At 40.2% G+C, this 11,952-nt stretch overlaps 1 protein-coding gene across 1 annotated transcript; it reads right to left on the bottom strand.

The window, feature by feature from the left end:
• Positions 1 to 84: 84 nt before the first annotated feature.
• gpia (glucose-6-phosphate isomerase a) lies at positions 85 to 11,012 on the bottom strand. Its single transcript, XM_017700037.2, has 17 exons — positions 10,805 to 11,012; positions 9,502 to 9,592; positions 8,005 to 8,073; positions 7,257 to 7,376; positions 7,067 to 7,150; positions 6,053 to 6,199; positions 4,071 to 4,142; positions 3,933 to 3,977; positions 3,773 to 3,826; positions 3,398 to 3,458; positions 3,166 to 3,209; positions 2,252 to 2,404; positions 1,581 to 1,710; positions 1,263 to 1,339; positions 850 to 1,054; positions 635 to 701; positions 85 to 523 (listed from the first exon to the last, which is right to left on the bottom strand). The coding sequence occupies exons 1-17, from the start codon at positions 10,921 to 10,923 to the stop codon at positions 400 to 402; spliced, it is 1,662 nt and encodes a 553-aa protein (XP_017555526.1). The 5' UTR covers positions 10,924 to 11,012; the 3' UTR covers positions 85 to 399.
• Positions 11,013 to 11,952: the final 940 nt, after the last annotated feature.

Below are 11,952 nucleotides of genomic sequence, written 5' to 3' on the forward strand. Positions count from 1 at the left end.
TAAATTCTTTGAAATAAGAGGAGATGACAAATTTTTCCAAACTACCAACATCTTCGTTATTTGTGCAAATGCAACAACACAACGTGAAGTGACAAATGAGACATTTATTTTGGTCAGTCACTGTTTGCTAAGCAGAGGGTGAAGACGGGAAGGATATTACAGCATTCCAGAATGAGCAGCACACACAGTAATGGGGATTCCCTTACTGGTTACTAGGCCTACGAATACAGTCAAATCTCACAATGCACAAAAACAGTCAAGTACACAGCAAATGGTTATATATGTGAAGTGCTCTCTCTCTTCAGTTAGGCCGACTAAATCTGGACTATGTCAGGGCAAAATACGTAATCCATTGATCCCATTGGATAAGTGAGGCAATAAGGTGGGGAACTGGGTGATTCAAGCACGGTTTTTCTTGAAGAAGCTGATAAGCCCGTTGGTGGAGGAGTCATGAGAGTGAATTTCAGAATCATCCTGCAACTCAGGCTCGATCTTCTTAGCCAGCTGTTTCCCTAGCTCCACACTAGAAGCAGATAACAGTCCCATTACATCATTGCTCACACTAGCAGAAAGTTTAAAAGTGCTTCATTATGGCCTACTCACAGTACTTCTTAGAGAAAATGCTGGAACTTACCCCCATTGGTCATAACTGTTGATGTTCCACACTACACCTTGCACAAAGATTTTGTGCTCATACATGGCTTAAAAAAGAAGAAAATGAATAAATGTTCAGTAAATTTATTACACAATGACTTCCTATTTTACATTTCTTTAAAACGTTTCTGAGTACAAGGTGAGTGAACAACAAATGTACGTGTAACTGCACCATTCAGTCGGTCCTGCACTTACCAACCAGAGCTCCCAGCATGAAAGGAGTGAGTTTCTTGAAAATTATGGAGTTGCTGGGCTTGTTCCCTTGGAATACTTTATGTGGTAGGAGTTTCTCAAGAGCATCTCCACTTTTGCCAGCTGCCTCAAGCTCCTTTCTGGCCTCATCTGGAGTCTTCCCTTTCATCAGAGCTTCTGTTTGTGCCAGGAAGTTTGCCATTAGGATCTGAAACGAGCACAGGAAACATAGCTCAAACAATACTGGAAAACACAGTAGTGGGTGATGAACCGAATACACAACAGTACCACAGAACTTAATACAAATACTTCTAGCAAATATGAGTCAGTGTAATTTGTGCTTGTCCTCTCAAATACCAGTTGAAAATACCCACATGAATAGTTCCAGTGCCAGAATGTTCACTCCGAGTACTTACTTTGTGATGCAGATTATCTCTGATTGGATGCTGGGTCTGTGCAGGAATGAGGAAGTCAGCAGGAATCATACGAGTCCCTATGCAGGAGAAAGAAAAGATTCAGTGCTTGACGAATCAGTAAAAAAAAAAAAAAAAAAAAAAAAAAATCCTTGAAAAGGTGCTGTTACCCATTGCTCAATAAAAGTTCAGGTACTATAATTCACCCATTATTTTCAATGCACATCCAAATATTTAATGCACTTCCAATTGTGATCCTTAACTGAAAATGCCAATCCAGCCACAAAACCACTAGCTGTGACCTAGAATGAACTTATATACCTTGGTGAATGAGCTGGTAGAATGCATGCTGTCCATTGGTCCCTGGTTCTCCCCATACGATCGGTCCAGTGTGGTAGTTCACACGAGTGCCACTTTTGGAGATATACTTTCCATTTGACTCCATGTCACCCTAAGGAGATAAAACATCAGTTAAATGATGAACCTCAGTCTACACAGAATTCAAAATGTCTTTGTTGTGGAATCAGTAGCTGTAAAAAAAACAAAAAAAACAAAAAACAAAAAAAAAAAAAAAAACCCAACACGCTATAAATTACAATGGAAACATATTTGCAGAATAAATAACCCAAATGAACAGAATGAAGACTGATCATATGATTGTTTTTGCTCAGCTGTTACTATGATACACAACAGAAGGCACCAGCTAGTACATTTAACACTACAATGTTAAATAATGCCATTAAATTAAATAAAAACAGCAAAGAGAAGTTGCCCAACATTAAATATTTCTCTCTAAACCAACCCCATATTAGTCAGGAGTGTTTTTACAACGTGTCAACATTAAAGAATTTTGTTGTACAGAACTGACGGATACTAATTTGTATATGGATCACATTTCAGTTATTTGCATGAATTGTAAGGCTAGTGATGAAATGCATCTGTAAGTGCTGCTTCTTGAGCTGTTTCTGTATTTTTGTTTTTGCTCAACTGACCTGCTGAAAGTAAGCTGCAAAGCGGTGCATGTACTGGTCATATGGCAGCAAGGCATGAGTCTCAGCCTGGAAGAAGTTGACATACCAGACACCCAGCAGGGCCAGCAGCACAGGGGCATTCTGCTCCAGTGGTGCTGAGCAGAAGTGCTTATCCTGGGTCAGATGGAGAATTATGTTACACCTACTGTAGTGAAGACGAGACGATTGAACATCTTTTCATTCACTGTCCGAGAACAACAGACATCTGGAGGAAATTACGGCATATTGGGCTGAAGTTGGACATTAATGTTAAAAGTGTAATGTTCGGGATTTTTAATGAAACTTTTTCCAAAAGTGTGATTTTTTTTTATTGGTTCATTGTTTGTGTTGTTAATTGTAAGATCTGGAAGATAACGCTGTAAAATGGTTGTAGAGCAGTAATACCTGCAGAAACTGTTTATAAACAAATACTGTGTGAGATCAAAAGACTGCGGACAACAGACACTCGAGGAAAGAGAAAGTTCCCCTGTACTCTGCTGGATTTTTAATCAGTGTTGCATGTTTCTAATGTAAATAATACTGTAGGAATGTTGATGAATGTAGATTTTGTATTTTGTATCTGACAATGTGTTTGTATTGAAATAATATTCTTTAATAAAGTTTGTTATAAAAAGTAAAAGCCCAACATGGTTATAGAAGATTTCAATAGACTGCCTTCATTGGCAGTGTGGTTTAGTCCTGGTCTTCTTACCCTCAATGAAGGGCTTAATAGGCTGATGAGAGAAACCATTAAACTATGCTATAAACTATGGAATTAACATTGGGAATACTCTGCTGTAGTAAAAATGTACACATTCACAGATTAGTCAAACAACTTTCCAGACAATTAAAAGGTCACAAAATTAGACCGAACATAGACACTGTACAATACCTACCATCCAGTGGGCACCTGCAAGAAGCTGCTCGAAGTTTTCAAAACCTGCAGAAGACATAAGTCAAAATGTATCAGCTTATTTAAAATCAATAAAATAATTAATTACAAAAGAATACATCAAACAACAAAACTCCAACATTCAGTGATGCAGGCTCCTATTAAAGCATTAAATCAGTCACAAACATTTGTGTCGCTCACTGAAGCATCATAGCATTATTCCAGAGCAGACATACCTATGTGCAGAGCAATAGACAAACCAATAGCTGACCACAGCGAGTAACGCCCACCAACCCACTAAAAAGAATAAGCATATTGTTAAGAAATGCAAGTACTGGCACATTTCAACAGAGCCCATCTATATTATAAGGCATGACATTTAAGACCTCATGCACTGGACATTATCATTCATACACCATTACTACTGTCATATCGACAGGTTTACTGTAACAATACGAGCTTTGTTGGACACATTCCGTGTATTAAGTAATGCTTACTTGCATTACTGCAAAGCATACATTAGCTTCACTGTCTCTCAGCAGGCACTTGGACAGTTTTACCTTTTTCATGCTAACTTAAGGTGGGGTTAGATGACTCTAGGACATACTCACATCCCAGAACTCAAACATGTTCTCAGTGTCGATACCAAACTCTTTCACTTTGGGCTGAGGAAGAAGAAAGAGAAATAATCCTTTAGACTTCCATGTTATGTACTAATCATCAAGTTATTGTAATGAACAGAGCACACGGGGAGATCAGAGTCAGACTTACTGCATTGGTGGAAAGAGCCACGAAATGTTTGGCCACTGCAGACGGCTGTAAAAAGTATCAGATTTATTCAATTATGTCCTCAGTTTAGTACAGGTAAAGTGAACATGAGATCTGGTGAACAATAATCAGAATACTCACATCATTTGCAGTCTGCAAGAACCACTCCTTGGCAGATTCAGCATTAGTAATGGTCTCTTGAGTAGTGAAAGTCTAGAAATTAACATTGTGACATTAGTTATTTAAAACTATAAACATGCTTAGATTTTTCTTTGCTGTCTAGGCCTTTGACTGCATTCCAGTTGTACATTGTGTTTACTTTTACATGCTCCATTTTATTTAACAGAATGATCTTTGCTCAGATATTGATAACAGATTCCATCATTTCCCAATAACATTGATAAAATAAAATGTTCGAAAGTTAGGTTCGAGCATCAAACCATCAACATATTTTAAACAAAATGTTTAATTTATAAATTTAGTGTGCAAATGTACAATGTCAACAGAAGACACGAAAAACTTTGAACTCTGTTCAATGTGAGCATACGCAATATCTTAAGTGGGGCAGTTACTTAATCGGATATTTCATGCAGTTAATTTACACTTTACAATTAGGTTCCTGAAACCATCATAAACGGACACCTTTTAGGCCTTCATGAAAAGTATAGTGTCCAAACATTATTCCCCTACTCAAACACAATGACCAGTAATATAAAATATACACAATATTTCCAAAAGTATTCACTCACCCATCCAAATCACTGAATTCAGGTGTTCCAATCACTTCTATGGCTACAGGTGTATAAAACCAAGCACCTAGGCCTGCAGACTGCTTCTACAGACATTTGTGAAAAAAAAAAATGGGACGCTCTCAAGAGCTCAGTGAATTCTAGCATGGTACTATGATAGGATGCCACATGTGCAACAAGTCCAGTTGTGAAATTCCTCACTACTAAATATTCCACAGTCAACTGCCCATGGTATTATAACAAAGTGGAAGCGATCTGGAATGATAGCAACTCGGCCACGAAGTAGTAGGCCACATAAATGCAGGGTCAGTGGATACTGAGGCACAATGCGCAGAGGGCGCCAACTTTTTGCAGAGTCACTTGCTACAGACCTCCAAACTTCATATGGCCTTCAGATTAGCTCAAGAACAACATAGAGAGCTTCATGGAATGAGTTTCCAAGGCCAAGCAGCTGCATCCAAGCCTTACATCACCAAGTGCAATGCAAAGCGTCGAATGCAGTGGTGTAAAGCACCGCCACTGGACTCTAGAGCAGTGGAGACACGTTCTGGAGTGATGAATCATGCTTCTCCAACTGGCAATCCGATGGATGAGCCTGGGTTCGCTGTTTGCCAGGAGAACGGTACTTGTCTGACTGCATTGTGCCAAGTGTAAAGTTTGGTGGAGGGGGGGGGATTATGGTGTGGGGTTGTTTTTCAGGTGTTGGACTCGGCCCCTTAGGTCCAGTGAAAGGAACTCTTAATGCTTCAGCAGATCAAGAGAATTTGGACAATTTTACTTGAGGCAAATCAAAGCAAGGTCCATAAAGATAAGGATGAGTTAGTTTGGTGTGGAAGAACTTGAATGGCCTGCAGACTCCTGACCTCAAACCGATAGAGCATCTTTGGGATTAATTGGAGCGGAGACTGCGAGCCAGGCCTTCACGTCCAACATCAGTGTCTGAACTCACAAACGCACTTCTGGAAGAACGGTCAAATATTCCAATACACACAGTCCTAACCCTTGTGGAAAGACTTCCCAGAAGAGTTGAAGCTGTTATAGCCACAAAGGGTGGGCTTACATCATATTAAACCCTATGGATTAAGAATGAGATCTCACTCAATTTCATATGTGTGTGAAGGCTGACGAGCGAATACTTTTGACAATATAGTGTATATAGGCTTAACAACTCTAACCAAATTTGTCAGCTTTATCTAACGTACTTCTCAGCTCAAGTTATGCTGCAGGACGAGTTCATGGTGAAAGCTTAATAACTGCATTGTTAAAAGCCATACATGCTGCAAAACGGCAACAGAAAAGACCGCATCCTCAAATTTAACTTTGGGAAAAAAAGTAAGAATAGAGGGGGTTTAAACTGAGTGGTAAGCAACAGACCTTAGATGCAATGATGAAAAGTGTGGTTTCTGCATTCAGCTGAGCCAGGGTCTTAGCCATGTGTGTCCCATCAATGTTGGAGACAAACCAGACGTTGGGACCACCTTTAGAGTATGGTTTCAGAGCCTCCGTCACCATCAGAGGACCCTGGGAAAGAGGCACAGTAACAAACCCAATTTTAAAACAATTGCAAAAATAAATGTACTTTGTAGCACTTTCATTTAAATACATGTCAACCACAAGATATTAAATGTTTTTCCCTCCCTTATCAACTTTTTTTTGGAACTGAAATACATTCCTAAAAAGGGACAGAAGCAATTTAACACTGGGAATGTTGTTGTTCAAAAAAACAAAAAAAAACAAAAAAAAAAAAAAAAAAAAAAAAAAAAAAAAAAAAAACCGTATCTTCAACAGGTTATAAATGCTAGGATATAAAAGGAGCATCTGAGAAAGGTGTAGTCCTTTATCAGACAGAGACAGACAGACAGACAGACAGACAGACAGACAGACAGACAGAGACAGAGACAGAGAGAGAGAGAGAGAGAGAGAGAGAGAGAGAGAGAGAGAGAGAGAGAGAGAGAGAGAGAGAGAGAGAGAGAGAGAGAGAGAGAGAGAGAGAGAGAGAGAGAGAGAGAGAGAGAGAGAGAGAGAGAGAGACACAATTGGAAAAAAAAAAAAAGAAAAAAAAAAAAAAATAGAACAAAGTACAAAATTAAACTTGTTTTTGGTGACTAGGACCACGACTAGGCTAATGATGACTAAGCTATGATAACCAACAACGCTAGTGACTGTTTTCAAGCTTTAGCCATGAATCTCTCAAGAATATGAAGGGGCTACTTTGTCCTGGCAGTTTAGACTTCCATTACTTGTTTTTGGTTTTTTTTGCTTGATTAGCTTATGGCATGAGCACTTGCGTATCATTTGTGGACCTCTGCACTGAAGCAACCATCAGTACTAAAATCAATAAGCAGAGAACAGTAAAGTTTAGTGACTTGTACAGTCACCTCCACTAACCAAGTCGGATCCTCCAATGCCAATGTTGACCACATCGGTGATGGTCTTACCGCTGAAGCCTTTCCATTCTCCACTGCGCACTCTCTGCCAAAACACAAGAGGACACACTAACATTCCAACTTCTTGAGGTATTTGACTTATCTGAGCCCTCATATTTTACTTCACTATATAATGTAGTGACTCTTCTCACATGGCAGAAGTCCTTCATCTTCTTCAGAACTCTGTTCACCTCAGGCATCACATCCTTTCCATCCACCATGATCGGAGTGTTAGCTCGGTTCCTCAGAGCGATATGGAGGACAGCTCGTCCCTGTTCACACAGACAGATATGGCTGAATTTGGTAAATCGGTCTTTGTGTTCTGTAATATACATAGTGTGAATTCTATAGTGAATGCACTATATTGTGAATAACAATACAGAAAATGTCACACACTGCAAAGGGAAGCTAAATGTTGCAATTTCCCAGCGGTTTAGTGCAATTACATCCTGCTATGCCGCAACAGAGGGCTATTCAAGGCGTGAAACACTTCGCAGACAACAATTGAGTATGCTGAGGTTAGACAATTACTGTATCTGGCAGGTAACATGTGAATCTAGATTAAAGATGTTTTAGTATAAGATGTCATTATGGTCTTTTTCCCTTGAGGGCTTCCCCAGATGGTCACATTTTGTTCTGAATCAGCTGACAAACCTGGAACAGGCATTCAGTGTTCATAATGGCTTGATTCAGGTGTGTTGGAAGTTGGATAAGATCAAAAATATGGACTATCTGGGGGACCCTAAGGACTGGTATAAGAACCAGCATGCTTTACAATCTATAAAGAACCAGGTGTTAAGGAAGATTAGTTTTTAAGCGTTAACATAACATCTGAGGATTACCAAGGATTCAACGCTATCTAGGTTCATGGTTTGCTGAGCAATTCATCTTTGACAGTACCTCAGTGAAGTTGATCTTCTCACCAGCAAACATCTGATCCCTGGCTGTTTCCACTCCGATTGACCTTGCCTAGGCATGCCAAGGGGAAAAACAAAAGCTAATATTTATATGTAATAATAATGTTGCATGTGAAAGTAGGCTAAGAGAAGAGGATAGCTGGAAACACATTAGTTCACTATTTAAGATTTATTTAAATGATTACATTTGTGGTCTTTTTTTGGGTAGATATCATTTTATCATTCTTACTCCATTCAGGTGATTAAAATGATGTGTAATTTTAGCAGATTGTCTGGTTCCCAATTTGAATCCATTGCAGACACAATGGCCTGCACATTTTTGGCACATTCATGCTTTATGACTACAGTCAAAACAGGCTTCATAATTATTGTACAAAATGGATCATGTGTGATAAATTAGGGAGGGTTTTAGATTGAGGACTACCTTTTGGGGAAAAATCATGATGACTAGGCAAGATCCACACCTGTGGTGTGCTGTGCTTGTGCAAACACAATTGATCCGTATATCCCAATGAGCAAGTTAAACTAGATGTTAGGTTATCCCATAGAAATTGTAAATCTATACAATGTGTCCAGTAGTATTTGGGAGTGTATGTGTAGATGAATAACGAAAGCTCTGAATGGCTGGTATGGTGCAGATTAAATAGATGATCATTAGCCCCATTACTACTAGATGGGTTTAAGACTAATGTGGGATGACGGTTTATAGCAAACACCTGCCTTTCCCATCCTTCAACTCCAAAACAAGCCTCGGGGCTCTTATCTTCAAGATAATGCAATGTAACCATGTAAAATATGACTTTTGTATAGTCTGTATTAGGGAACAGTTATTTTTCTATCAAAACTGCAATTTGAAAGTGCAATTTTCAAAAATCACAAGTGCTGCAATTTTCATTCATTGCTCAATGTTATCTTAACAACATTTAAATAGGGAAATTTAACCTAATAAATACTTGGGAAATGTGCATCTGGCATACTACACTCAGCAATTGACCCTCAAGCCTAACCAAAGAAACAAATAAATAAATAAAATCTTCACTGGTTTTCGGGGGGGGGGGGGGTGTTGGAGCTTAATTAATACAAAATACTTGCAATCACAATGTTTGTGTTTAAAAAAAAAAAAAAAAAAAAAAAAAAAAAAAAAAAAACACACACACACACAAAATTTAGATCCTTTTCCTTAAATCATTCAGCCCTTTGTCTTCATGTCCAGTGGGTGGCAGCATGAGTTTCCGCCCCCCCACAGGGACTAAAAGTTTCCATCCATCAGCTTCTAGCATGATGAGCCTGCATGTCCTCACTCTTAAAAAAGATATTTCTTCAAGGGTTCTTTAGTAAATGGAATGTTTCCATTTAGGACCATGAGTTTTATACAGAATCATTTCACCCCTAAATGGTTCTTTGCATGGTGAAACTGCTCTTCAGACTGATGAATGAGAATGTCTTGACTAGGATTCTATATAGAAGCTTTGGACCGTACCATGTCAAACAGCATCTTCAGGACTTCTTCATTGATGAGATTCTTTGAATAATCCAAAAGAATGTCCCCATCATCTGTCTCAAGGTTCAGACTGTAGAAAAACAAAAATTAATAACAACAAATACAACAACAACAACAACATAATAATAATAAATAATAATAATAATAAATTATTATTATTATTATTATTCTACAGAGCACACTTTAGCTTCATAGCAGACTAAAGACTGCAGCTTTAGTAACACACATTTTCTTAAATGTGTAATACAACTCCACATGATGGACAGCACTCATTCAGCTGGAGTGGACAGAGTCTGCTGTCAATCACTCGGAGCCGTTACTCCTAGACACGAGAGGATTAGGTAGTATATAGGTTGGGGCTTTACCAGCTACTGCACTGACATCAGCCCCACAGTTGAGCACTGGGAGCGCGTGTGCAGCTCATCACGTAGCTTTACTGCAGGCAGCGCGGAGACGCGTGCGCGCTCCGGGACCCAGTAAGGTTTCTTTACATCAGTGCAGCCGTTAGAGGACCTTCTAGATCCTTCTAATATAAGCCAACGATGCAGGCACAACTAACCTCATCGCGCATTTCTGGGATAGTTAGATTTTCTAGCTAAGACGAGGATAACGCCAATTTCCCATTCCACCTTAAATGGTGCAGCAGGCACCAGGATGTAACGGCCGCACCATTTAAGGTGGAACGGGAAAATTCGAAAAAGAAGCTAGCTTCAGCCCAAGATGAGAGTTTTTTGGGGGGGTGGGATTTTGCCTGGAATACTTGTATTAAGACTGGCTAAGGCCTCTTTTCGATTACGCAAGTGCTTGATCATAAATATCTAATCATCAACCGCCGTGAACTGCCCAGCCACGGCGAGTCGATGATCAGTGACCTTGTATCCAGCGCGACACAACACGCAGCTAGTTCCTGTCTTCTTAGCTTAGCATCCGCCAAGGCTTGATAGGAGGCCCTGTCAAACACACTGGGCCGAAAACAAACAGAGGTAAGCCGGGACTCAGACATGGGGTCTCTTCTTAAGAGCAGGTAGATAAAGAGCAACACTCAAGGACAGAACCAGCAGTTTCTTCGGCTCGGAGCAATAGGACATCGCTACAAGTGGTTGTGTTGCTGCAAGAACCTCGCAATCCAGCTGATGTTACTAGGTTAGCTAACTGACGCTGAGGCCGACGAAATGAGTCGATCTAGACACCCTGAATACTACAAACACCGTCCCAGCCTTGCCGCGCTCCACCTTTGCACCAGCGTCTCAGACACAGGTCACTGGCGAGCGCTGAGGTTTACCTGAACTTGGAGAATCTCTCCTTGTCCGCGTCGAACATCTGCCTCATGTTCAAACCTCCAGCGTTTGATTTGTACCATTGCTCCAGCTTTTTGTAGTTGGGATCGTTGGTTAGCCCCATGGTGATGAAGAGATGTCAGTGGTCCTGCACGCTCAGAAGTGCTGTCCAGTCACGCTTATTTCACAGAAATCATTCGGGGGGCGGGGAAAGGCACCGCCGCTTCGGTGGGAGGCAGCAGGAAGCAGCTGCGCCAATCGCAGACCTCCATATGTGGCCCCTCCCACCACGACAAGATCACGGAACTCTTCTCACATGCGCTACGACATGCAACATCACTACCACCACGTTCCACCACCACGTCCACTTATTACACTTGTGTGGTGGAAGTAAACCAATGTCTTGGTTATTGTGACGTTACTAATATAATCAATTAAATTGATATGGCAGCTTAATTAGGGGGGAGGGGAGGTTGAGAAAAGGTGATACCCTTTAGCCAATGATGCTTATAATTTGCTTTTTTAAACTTTAGATATATTAGGTTGAAATCAAATGCACCCAAGCAGGTGCTAATGATCAGAACACTGTTGAAGAATACCTTGGAGGAAACTGACTTATTCAGATATGTGGTATGCTCTTTGAGGGCCACTATGAAGCCTTCAGAAAGAAGGCTGTTTCTGAAATATTAGAAATCAACCCTTCTACTGTTCAGAAAATCATCCACAAGTGGAAAAGATATAAAACCTCACCCAACTTGTCCACGCCAGGCTACCCCAGCAAATTTAATAGAACACAAAATGCTAAAGGAAGTCTCTAAGAAGCCCAAACTCTCATCACAGAGCCATCGCCACATCTGATGTCAAATTAAAAAGTTATTGTATAAATTTGATCTACATGGGAGGGTTGCCAGGTGGGAGTGCTTGCTGTCCAATAAAGGACATCAGAGCAAGAGTAGGGTTTGTTAGTTCATATCTAGGCAAGGACCAGGTCTTCTGGAACAATGTGCTATGGACACATGTGTCAAAGACATAGTTGTCTAGCAGTACCAGAAGTCATAGTTGGCAGAAACCAAAGACAGCATATGATGTCTTTCAGAATAACCTCATAAAAACAGTAAAGGATGGTGTTGAGAATGTTATGGTTTGGAGCTCT

This window comes from Pygocentrus nattereri, chromosome 11, assembly GCF_015220715.1.
Source record: "Pygocentrus nattereri isolate fPygNat1 chromosome 11, fPygNat1.pri, whole genome shotgun sequence".
NCBI lineage: Eukaryota > Metazoa > Chordata > Actinopteri > Characiformes > Serrasalmidae > Pygocentrus > Pygocentrus nattereri.